This window comes from Meles meles, chromosome 3 (assembly GCF_922984935.1).
Source record: "Meles meles chromosome 3, mMelMel3.1 paternal haplotype, whole genome shotgun sequence".
NCBI classification, from domain to species: domain Eukaryota; kingdom Metazoa; phylum Chordata; class Mammalia; order Carnivora; family Mustelidae; genus Meles; species Meles meles.
The window spans coordinates 156,085,858-156,098,607 of NC_060068.1; the positions used below are offsets into that span (position 1 = coordinate 156,085,858).

Consider the following 12,750-nt stretch of genomic DNA (forward strand, 5'->3'; position numbering starts at 1 on the left):
TTCAAAACCTCTTCTAAAATATTAGGTGGGCAATCTGAGTAACTAACTGAAGATAAGCTGGACTTGATGCATAGAAGCTGGCTCCTCTAGTTGGCAAAGTAGGTAGAGGATGAACCAGAAAATCAGTGTTAGGAAGCCCAGGAGGCCTGAACCATCCTTTGTCTTGCTTGACCCCAGATGAGAGGAGCCTAGAAGAGGACTGGCTCCTCCCTAATCAATGTCATGAGAAAATAAAAATGGGTGGTGGACATTCACTTACTTTTATTCATCTCAGCCATCCCAAACTCTTTTTCCTTTGCTATATCTTTCTCACCCCTCATTCTATCTGGGTGCCAATCTTTGGCTTTGTAAACCATTTCTTTTTTATTATTTATTTATTTATTTGACAGAGAGAGATCACAAGTAGACAGAGAGTCAGGGAGAGAGATAGGGGGAAGCAGGCTCCCTGCTGAGCAGAGAGCCCAATGCGGGGCTCGATCCCAGGACCCTGAGATCATGATCTGAGCCGAAGGCAGAGACTTTAACCCACTGAGCCACCTAGGTGCTCTGTAAATCATTTCTTCTTTTCTTTTTTAATTTATTTATTTATTTACAGCATAACAGTGTTCATTGTTTTGGCATCACACCCAGTGCTCCATGCAGTACGTGCCCTCCCTATTACGCACCACCTGGTTCCTCAACCTCCCACCCCCCCCGCCCCTGCAAAACCCTCTGGTTGTTTTTCAGAGTCCATAGTCTCTCATGGTTCATCTCCCCTTCCAGTTTCCCTCAACTCCCTCTCCTCTCCATCTCCCCATGTCCTCCATGTTATTTGTTATGCTCCACAAATAAGTGAAACCATATGATACTTGACTCTCTCTGCTTGACTTATTTCACTCAGCATAATCTCTTCCAGTCCCGTCCATGTTGCTACAAAAGTTGGGTATTCATCCTTTCTGATGGAGGCATAATACTCCATTGTGTATATGTACCACATCTTCCTTATCCATTCATCCATTGAAGGGCATATTGGTTCTTTCCACAGTTTGGCGACCGTAGCCATTGCTGCAATAAACATTGGGGTACAGATGGCCCTTCTTTTCACTACATCTGTATCTTTGGGGTAAATACCCAGCAGTGCAATTGCAGGGTCATAGGGAAGCTCTATTCTTAATTTCTTCAGGAATCTCCACACTGTTCTCCAAAGTGGCTGCACCAACTTGCATTCCTACCAACAGTGTAAGAGGGTTCCCCTTTCTCCACATCCTCTCCAACACACGTTGTTTCCTGTCTTGCTAATTTTGGCCATTCTAACTGATGTAAGGTGGTATCTCAATGTAGTTTTAATTTGAATCTCCCTGATGGCTAGTGATGATGAACATTTTTTCATGTGTCTGATAGCCATTTGTATGTCTTCATTGGAGAAGTATCTGTTTATGTCTTCTCCCCATTTTTTGATATGATTATCTGTTTTGTGTGTGTTGAGTTTGAGAAGTTCTTTATAGATTCTGGATATCAACCTTTTGTCTGTACTGTCATTTGCAAATATCTTCTCCCATTCCGTGGGTTGCCTCTTTGTTTTGTCGACTGTTTCCTTTGCTGTGCAGAAGGTTTTGATCTTGATGAAGTCCCAAAAGTTCATTTTCGCTTTTGTTTCCTTGGCCTTTGGAGACATATCTTGAAAGAAGTTGCTGTGGCTGATATCGAAGAGGTTACTGCCTATGTTCTCCTCTAGGATTCTGATGGATTCGTGTCTCACGTTGAGGTCTTTTATCCATTTCGAGTTTATCTTTGTGTATGGTGTAAGAGAATGGTCGAGTTTCATTCTTCTACATATCGCTGTCCAGTTTTCCCAGCACCATTTATTGAAGAGACTGTCTTTTTTCCATTGAATATTTTTTCCTGTTTTGTCGAAGATTATTTGACCATAGAGTTGAGGGTCCATATCTGGGCTCTCCACTCTGTTCCACTGGTCTATGTGTCTGTTTTTATGCCAGTACCACGCTGTCTTGGTGATCAAAGCTTTGTAGTAAAGCTTGAAATTGGGTAACGTGATTTCTTAATTCTGGTCTAATGCCTTGGACTCGATACCTTAATTCAACTATTCCTACCATGGTTCTCTAATGAGGTTAGGTAGTCACCTATTCTAGTCATTTGAAGCGAAATACCCTTTCCATGACCTAAGGTCTCCTTCCATCCCCTGACCCCATGGACAGAAGTCCCAGACTTCCATCAAACATACTCCAGTGCTCTGAAACATTTGATCCACAGCAGTTAGAAGACAACCTTTTTTCTTGGCAACCACAGGCCAAGGGCAACTATGTCTCCCTTTGAAAACCAATATATTGATGTTCTGTTCTGTAAGTTATTATCACTATATGATTACATGAATCACACTACTCAAGGGCATACTGGTTACTTCACCAAGACACAGCCACAAAATGAATCTTAGTCTGAAAAATCCAACAAGGTAGTCCTAGTATTATGGGAGAAATTCAGCGGGTTGGACGCAAAACTCTAAGCAAAAGGGAGACGATACTGAAGCTATGAAATGTATGACATATAAACTAAACTAGAATGATAGAACATTCCTTTCAATATCAAATTTCTTTTCTGATTATTTGGATGTTGATCATGATTCTTGCTACTTATCTTGTACAGAAATCAGTTGCTTTCTTATACACTAACAATGAAAACACAGAAAGGGAAATTAGAGAATCAATTCCATTTACTATAGCAGCAAGAACCATAAGATACCTGGGAATAAACCTAAACAAACAGGTAAATGATCTGTACTGAAGGAACTACAGAACACTCATGAAAGAAATTAAAGAAGACACAAAAAGATGGAAGACCATTCCATGCTCTTGGATCGGAAGAATAAATATTGTTAAAATGTCTATACTGCCTAGAGCAATCTATACTTTTAATGCCATTCCGATCAAAATTCCACCAGTTTTTTTCAAAGTGATGGAGCAAATAATCCTAAAATTTGTATGGAATCAGAAGAGACCCTGAATTGCTAAGGAAATGTTGAAAAAGAAAAACAAAACTGGTAGCATCACGTTGCCTGATTTAATTTAAGCTTTACTACAAAGCTGTGATCACCAAGACAGCATGGTACTGGCATAAAAACAGACACATAGACCAATGGAACAGAGTAGAGAGCCCAGATATGGACCCTCAACTCTATGGTCAAATAATCTTCGACAAAACAGGAAAAAATATACAGTGGAAAAAAAGGCAGTCTCTTTAATAAATGGTGCTGGGGAAACTGGACAGCGATATGTAGAAGAATGAAACTCGACCATTCTCTTACACCATACACAAAGATAAACTCGAAATGGATAAAAGACCTCAACGTGAGACACGAATCCATCAGAATCCTAGAGGAGAACATAGGCAGTAACCTCTTCGATATGAGCCACAGCAACTTCTTTCAAGATATGTCTCCAAAGGCCAAGGAAACAAAAGCGAAAATGAACTTTTGGGACTTCATCAAGATCAAAACCTTCTGCACAGCAAAGGAAACAGTCGACAAAACAAAGAGGCAACCCACGGAATGGGAGAAGATATTTGCAAATGACAGTACAGACAAAAGGCTGATATCCAGGATCTATAAAGAACTTCTTAAACTCAACACACACAAAATGGATAATCATGTCAAAAAATGGGGAGAAGACATGAACAGACACTTCTCCAATGAAGACATACAAATGGCTATCAGACACATGAAAAAATGTTTATCATCACTAGCCATCAGGGAGATTCAAATTAAAACCACATTGAGATACCACCTTACACCAGTTAGAATGGCCAAAATTAGCAAGACAGGAAACAACGTGTGTTGGAGAGGATGTGGAGAAAGGGGAACCCTCTTACACTGTTGGTAGGAATGCAAGTTGGTGCAGCCACTTTGGAGAACAGTGTGGAGATTCCTGAAGAAATTAAGAATAGAGCTTCCCTATGACCCTGCAATTGCACTACTAGGTATTTACCCCAAAGATACAGATGTAGTGAAAAGAAGGGCCATCAGTACCCCAATGTTCATAGCAGCAATGGCCATGGTCGCCAAAGTGTGGAAAAAACCAAGATGCCCTTCAACGGACAAATGGATAAGGAAGATGTGGTCCTTTTACACTATGGAGTATTTTGCCTCCATCAGAAGGGATGAATACCCAACTTTTGTATCAACATGGATGGGACAGGAAGAGATTATGCTGAGTGAAATAAGTCAAGCAGAGATAGTCAATTATCATATGGTTTCACTTATTGTGGAGCATAAGAAATAACACAGAGGACATAGGGAGATGGAGAGAAGGGAATTGAGGGAAATTAGAGGGGGAGATGAACCATGAGAGACTATGGACTCTGAAAAACAATCTAAGGGTTTTGAAGGGGCAGGGGGTGGGAGTTTGGGGGAGCCTGTTGGTGGGTATTATGGAGAGCAACTATTGCATGGAGCACTGGGTGTGGTGCATAATCAATGAATTCTGTTACACTGAAAAGAAATTAAATTAAAAAAAAAGAAAAAATGTGCATTACAACACACACTGTAGGGTAATCTGACAACCACAGCATCCTCAACTGATCATGAATTTAAACAACAGGTTTTCATTAAAAACAAAAATCACAACAATTAAAAACCATGAACAGCTTGAAACAACATAGATGTCCCTTCTTCCAAAATGGTAATTCCAACTACAACTTGTTCGTGGACATGCACAGCAGATCTCCATAAATTGCCAAGTGCTTTGTGGCAGAGACTTAGAAAAGTCTGTGTCTTCAAGAAAGCATGGCCAAATTTTAGTTTATGATGATCAAATTTTGGTAACTCCCACTCATTCAGTAGGTAACTGCTAATAAGCAGTTTCTATAAAAATCAAATACTGTGGAATTCTGGGCAATTTGCCAGTAACAGTCTTAAAAAGGACTTTCATGTGGGAAAGTTTGGGATTTACTAGGAGGAGTCCACTGCACAGTCAACAACCACTGGCTGCTGGGTGGGAGCTGTGCTGGAACAGCTTTGGCTCTTGAGTAGTTGGGCTCCTGGCTTAGCCTGCTGCCCATACGCCACTGGGTTTTCAGAACTGCTCCCCACTCTTGGATGAGTAGTTCATGGTTATCCTGTAACAGTGGATGTCCTGGCTGCTCCATCTTGGACAGATAGATGATGTTCCTGGCCATAGTGTTCTTGAACTAGACCTCTCTCACGTGTATCCAGTTTATAGAATGTCATGATTTAGGAAATGATGTTAAGCAATGAGGTTCAAATTTTAGTCTCTAGAAATGATGTGTACATGAGTGAAAATTTGTTTTTATGTCTATTTCAAGTTGTAATATTCAAAAAATTTAAGCATCCTAGCTTATGCTGACAGACCTTTAAAAGTGTGGGCCTGAAGCCCTGATGTATCCATTCTTTCAGGATGCTAGATCTGGGCATATCAATAGATACAGTATGCTAAGTATGCTAAGAATGTGAACTCTTCAAAGACTAATTTCTAAGTTACGCATTTACTTGAAGGATTAAAAATCCTGAGTAAATTTAGCAATGATAAATATGGACAAAGGTTTCCTTTAGCTAAGCTGCTGATTGTTGCCTCTCTTCCTCCTACAAAAGGTTATTTATGCCAGATGATATAGTTTACAAGTTGAAGCATTTATTTTTTTTTCCATTTTATTTATTTTTTCAGCGTAACAGTATTCATTCTTTTTGCACAACACCCAGTGCTCCATGCAAAACGTGCCCTCCCCATTACCCACCACCTGTTCCCCCAACCTCCCACCCCTGACCCTTCAAAAACCTGAGGGTTTTGAAGCATTTATTTTTTACCTGCAGGAACATGTGAAAAGTTTCTGAGGAGAAAAATGCTCTAAGAACAGGGAGTGATAAAAGGATAGTTTACAGTAATATCCTAACACCTGTGCATCATCTATTTTCCATCATGTAGTCGAAAGGAACAGAACATATAAACATATATCAGAAATCCTAGGGTAATTTTCATTTCTAGGAAAACAGCAAAAACTATAAACAAAATAAAGTATATTGATAGACATTCACATACTCCTAACAAAAGTTTATAATTTCCTGCAAAAGAAACATACCAGCTGCTTCAGGATGTGGGTAAGACAAGCATGTTCCTGTGGTAATGATTTCCCAAACAAGAAAAAAATTAGAAAGGCAAATCTTTGCTAAGCTGCAGACTACCAGGTCTCCTGATATATAAAAGCAATAAGAATAGAGGAGATAGAGCTGTTTAAGAAAAAACTTAGAAATAAATATTCTATAAATTAGCAAAATCTGTCAAATAAAATGACTTTTAATTTACAACAGAAAAAATACCTTCACATATTTTAATATCAGAGCATTTATTACACAAAAGGATATTTTAGGTTAACACACTAGATCTACTATATTCCACAGCCATACTAAATAAATATGCATGTATATACTATAAAGTTCTAGCCAATTCTTAAATAAAAATTCTTCTAATGATATAAATATAGAAACATCCAATTACAATGATGTACATTTAATTTCTCATTAGCTCACTTATTCATTTTATCATAAATTTATCATTTTTAATTTTTACTTTAAGTAGGCTCCATGCCCAGCATGGAGCCCAGCATGGGACTCCTATCCACACTTCCAAGATCAAGACCAGAGCTGAGATCAGAAGTCAAATGTTTAACCAACTGAGCCACCCAGGCACCCCTATAAATCTATCGTTTTTTAATATTAACAAATTAGTGCTATTTCACACTTTGCCCTATTCATTGTCATTCATTTATTTTATTCATGCATCCTTTCAACAAACATTTATTGTGTATTTGCTAAATATCAGCAAATGATTAGGTCAAATCATTCTTCCTTCTTTTATTTTTTTTCATGTTGCACTTATTACCCTTCTAAAACTCATTCAGTGATATAATAGTGGGCCTCATTCTTCATTTCACTGATGCGTATTTACCTAGAACTTCCATCTGATAGCTCTTTTTTTTTAAATATTTTATTTATTTATTTATTTGACAGCGAGAGAGAGAGATCACAAGTAGGCAGAGAGGCAGGCAGAGAGAGAGAGAGAGAGGGAAGCAGGTTCCCTGTCGAGCAGAGAGCCCGATATGGGACTCGATCCCAGGACCCCTGAGATCATGACCTGAGCCGAAGGCAGCAGCCTAACCCACTGAGCCACCCGCGCCCCCATCTGATAGCTCTCAATTTTATATCTTTCTTCCTAAAGGTGCGATGAAATACAATGGGGAGAGCAGGGTGATGAGGAAAGAAATTTATATGTATTATTTGTATCCAACATGCAGTGCACTTGACTAAATATTTAACTATCTTAAATAAGTTTCATAACAAAATAAAATAGGTATATTAATATACCCATTTCATAAATTGGGAAACTAAGTCTCTCCCAGGCTTCCCAAGGTCTCACCTTGGTCGGCCTGACCCAAAGTCTTTTAAGCAGCTCTTTAAGTGCAAGTGACACCCATTACTTTTTCAAATCTGAATAAAGCTTTATTTGAATCTATGGTACTCCTAAATCCAGAACTTCTACTCTTCCATATGCCTCTAAAACCTATATACAATTTAAATAAATTACTAAAGAAATACCTTTATGCAAGGGTTTTTGTAGTGAAGGTATACAGCTCATACAAAGAAAATGCTAATAAATAAATTAAAATATTTTCAAAATTCTATAATCTATCAACCCTCACAATATATTATGTTTTATTTTTTTTCAGACCACTCGCCAACTATTACTGGGAGTAACATAACAGATTATGAATGGGCTAGGCATTTAAAAATTAATATATAAATACAAATTAAATCAAGGGAAAAGGCAAATATAAAATGTTCATTTTTATTAATAAGGATGAGATGACACAATGTCACAAAATTAATGTTAGAGAAACACTACGCATTATGTTGTATTCTCTCTCATTATGTCACGTTAGTAAGTACCTTATATTCTTCGTAATCATTGTTATCGAGTAAGTCCCTCTTCTCCAGTTCTGTAAGTTGTTCTGCAGAGGGATTAGCTGGTGGATGCTTAATAGAAGCTTGCTCATATATGGGCTTTCTATTAAAGAACAGTTCCTTCCAATCATGCATCAACTTATATGGAATCATACTATAGCAAAAGATTTAAAAGAAAAGTAGAGAAGAATCAATGTTTAGTCCAATATATATCTTAAATCTTGGCTTTTACATTATTATATTCATTCCCTACTGTCTGCTGTTTGAGGCTAGGGATTCCACTTACTATTATTGTATATTGCTAATGGCTAGAGAATGTCTCAAACTTAGCAGGTTTGAATGAATCCACGTTACCTCAAGCCACTGATTCTTCAAATTTTCATATTGACTGTGCACTAACAGAACAATATGCCTGAAAATAATAAGCGCTATCCTAAAACTTGGGTTTTTCTAAAACAATTCCCAGCCATGACATTAAATGGCTGTGCAATCTTAGGAAATCCTTTAAATGCTGTAATATCACTGTCTTCCTGTGCAAAATGAGCAGACTTAGTGTTTTCCAAAGCCCTTTTAGGATGACAGTTGGTTTCCATATTTGCAATAATTTCTAATAGAAAAGTCAAATGTATGGTGGTTATATTGTCATTGTATATTTGATGACCTTTAAAATTATTTTTCAGTAACTATTTCTATTTAAATCTGATGAAGGTTTAAGAGGTAATCAGGACAGTCTGATGGGAAGATAGTTTCAAGAAGAACAAAATGCAAAGGAAGGAAAGAGTCTGACATAATTCAGATCTATTTCTCTAGAAATAGACTAGAGCTTGAAATTACAACAAAACAAGTAGTATTTCATTCATTTCATTCTGATACATGCCACATGGATGAAACTTGAAGAGCTTAGGTTAAACGAAATAATCCAGACACTAAAACAACAAATCAAATATGACTTCATTTATATTAGATACCCAGAATAGACAAACTCAAAGAGATCAAAAGTAGAATAGAGGTTTATCAGGGGCTGGAGAGTTATTTAATGTGTACAGCACTTAATGTGTACAGTACAAACTTAAGTTTGGAATAATAAAAAAGTTCTGGAGATAGATGGTGGTGACAGTTTCACAATAATGTGAATGTACTTATGCCACTGAAGTGTGTATCTAAGATGATTAAAAGGGTAAATTTCGCATTCTGAATGTTTTGCCACAATATGAAAAGTAGTATTTCAATTAAATGTACAACTTCAAATATAATCACCTTATGTTTCCATTAATAAAATATTTACAGTTGCTAAGGGTTACCTTGTATAGATATGAAAGTTTAGAAACTGATAAGCTCAGCCATAGAAATAATATAACATTGGAATTATTGAAATGGCATTGGTTTCTATGGTGATGCAAGTGATTAATAACTTATATATTGTCTAAAACTTAATCTTACAGTTACTTAATATCCTATTATCTGAATATTAATCATTTTAAGAAGCAGTCTAAAAAGTTAGTTCTTCTGAATTGGCTGATACCAAAAATTTACCAGTGCTTTAGAAAAAAAATTACTGATAATATCTTGTTCAATGAAGTAACATGAGTTTATCTTGACTGTTGGTAGTGTAGAATAATAAAATATGCCATTGTTTTGTTCAATTGCAATTAAAAGACACATATATTACACTATACACAAAAAATAACTCAAAATGAATTAAAAATGGAAGACCTGAAACCATAAAACTCCTAGAAGAAAACATAGGCAGTAAACTCTTTGACATTGGTCTTGGCAATGACTTTTTGTATTTGATACCAAAAACAAAAAATAAACAAGAGGGACTACATCCAACTTAAAAGATTCTGCAAGGCAAAGGAAACAATCAATAAAAAGAAACGGCAATCTATTGAATGGGGGAAAATATTTCCAAATATTTGTAAATCACATACCTGATAATACCCAAAATACATAAAGAATTTACACACCTCAATAGCAAAAAAAGCACACAATCCAATTTTAAAAATGGGCAGAGGATCTGAATAGACATTTTACCAAAGCAGACATAAAGATGCCCAACAGGTACTTGAAAAGATGCTCAACATCATTAATTATCAGGAAAATGTAAATCAAAACCACCATGAAATATCACCTCACACCTGTCAGAATGGCTGGTATCAAAAAGACAAGAAGTAAAAAGTAAGGATGTGGAGAAAAGGGAGCCCTTGTGTACTGTTGATGGGAATATAAACTGGTGCAGCCACTGTGGGCAATAGTGGGTTCTCTAGAAGATCTCAGTCTAAGTAATTTGAGATGTATACACATTTAACTGGGTCACCTTATCTTTACCCTTGTGGAATTCCTTTCACTGAGATCTTCTGTGATGTAATTCCCCTTTAGCTTTTAGCAAAGAATATCATAAGAAGTAAGTCTATGAGGCCAGATGATACATCTGCTTAAAAGATGTTGCTGAGGACATTCTCCACTAGATTTGACTACACTACTCATTGTGTCAGGTGAGGATACCATATCAGTGAACTACTGTTCTAAACTGAGTGCCAAGAGGAGATATGTATTTTGTAAAGAACCAGAATGGAAATTGGAAAACACATAACGGGTTTTATTTCCGTTTTTACTTTGGCTACCAGGAAGCTTAGATAAAATTTGCAGCTCAGTTGCAGCAACTACTGCTGCCAGTATAACCATGTTCCAGTTTATCCCTTGTTCTTAAATTTCTACTTTAATTTGGATTTTCCTTTGTTCTTATTCTGGCATAGTATTAATATATTTTGTAATGTTGACTATTTCCTTCTAAGTGTATTAATTTCTTTTAGAAACAAAGTACAATAAAAACAAATAGACTTACTGACCAGTAAAATAATCTTCAAACAATTCCAAGCTTTTAGGAAGTTCCAAGTATTTCAAATAAATTATCATAGTCGTCTTAATTATAATTTAGTCACAAAATTTAATTGTTAAAAGACATACAAATACACCTTAAATAAAGCTCATCAGGGGATGAGTTAAGTCAGTAATCCAGGCATCCTGGACCCCACTTCTTAGTACTTTTTTTAAGAAAAATTATTGTCTTTCTTATCAACTGTGTGTCTACATTACAGTCTTATCCTCTCTCATTTCCTGTGATGTCTCTACTGTAATGATTATAAAAAACAACACTTACTTATTTGTCAACATCCGGTAGTCTGCCACCTTAGTGGACAAATCAAGTATTTGATCCAAAATTACTGCACATATTGTGTAATGCTTTCTGTAACGAGCTTGAGCTCTTTCCACAGCAATCTGCTCATGAATTTCCCTCTCTCTGATGGCTTGTTCCTCAAAATCAATCTTGGCTTGTCTGGCCAAAGCCTAAGAAAGGCAAAGACATTTTTAAGTCAATGTAATTTGCGATGATTCACCTGAAAAAAAATTATCATTTCAATACGCAAAAAAAATCTCTAAATAGAATGAAACATCCTTTTACACCAAGAAAAACTTAATCATGACAGAGCACTTTCTCCTTATTAACTACTGAGTACGATGGCAAAGATGATATTGGAAATATTCCACCTTTAGCGTATCTTATCAGCAAAATAGAATACAGAGAACAGTGGTATAACTGTGGAAAGCCCAATGAAGACTAATGATAAATTGGATCTTACGTGTTTAAAAGAAGACTTGAGTTCATGGGTTGCAAATAGAGGCAGGGATCACAGAGAAACAGGCAAGTCTGTGTCAGACCCTAGCACAGCTGGCCCATTCCAACCCATTTTAGGAGCCCTAACCTGATATATCTGCTCTGCCTGGCCAATGCCCCCCATCTTTTAGTTAGAGAGTTCTAGGATACTGATTCATACTTAGAAAATATTTTGGAAAATCTCTGATATTACTGGCTTGAGAATATCACACATGCACCACAAATATTTAATGTATTTAGACAATAACAACAACAAAAAAACCCATTCTGCTCCTATAGACTTAATAAATTGGTAAAATCACTCATAGAGAACACTTATTTCTGCAGAAAGTAATGAAATACTTAGTTTGTTATGACCTTCTGCTTCGTTTGCACTATTATTTTGTTTAGAGAAACCCTTTCTTCACACAAAGAGCAAAGGTCAAGTGCAAAAGTCAAAGCATGACTTTGAACGCTGTTTTTCAAATAGCTATCCCAGCTCCTTGAGACATTCTATCCTGGGCTAACATGCTCCAGAAACCAGACCTGCCTCCAGTAACTTAACCCGATGAGTGTAAAACTTGGGTTTTACACAAGGTGAACTTGGGCCTTGGGGGAGCTGCCATCAGTCAAGCCCCAGCCTGTATACAGAAGTCAAGTCCTAAGCTCCTAGTCCCAGGCTCCCTCAGCCCCCATGTCCCCAGCATGAAATGGGGTATTAAGAAGACTTGGCATACACAGAAAAACTTACCAAACCCTCCCATCAGGCAAATATTTCTTGTGATACTACTCACACATGACTAAATGCCTGACAATGGACTATGGCCTTTGTTCACTGAACCAAACGGAAGATTCATTTGTTTTTGTTCATGTTTTATATTTAGTTTGTTTTCTTTTTATTGGGAAAGTGGTCAGGCTGGGTGACCCCCGAGGTCAGTCCTGTCCATTTGGCAAGTTCAGGAATCACCAGAATCTGTTATTGTTGTGTTGTTCTATAGGCCCTGTCTTGCTGGGGAAAGCCCGCCATTTCAGTAGGAAGCTCTACGGTGTGCTTCATCACCTGTGAAGAGGTCTGACGAAGAGGAATCTAAAAGAGCAGGAGTAGCCAGATGAGAACTTGTGTGGTGACAGG

At 37.1% G+C, this 12,750-nt stretch overlaps 1 protein-coding gene across 1 annotated transcript in view; it reads right to left on the minus strand.

Moving 5' to 3' along the window:
• SPEF2 (sperm flagellar 2) overlaps positions 1-12,750 on the minus strand; it is a 178,683-nt gene that overhangs the window by 115,549 nt on the left and 50,384 nt on the right. The window contains 2 exon segments of the mRNA XM_046000034.1: positions 7,949-8,117; positions 11,124-11,311. Of these exon segments, the coding sequence (XP_045855990.1) occupies positions 7,949-8,117; positions 11,124-11,311 (357 nt within the window).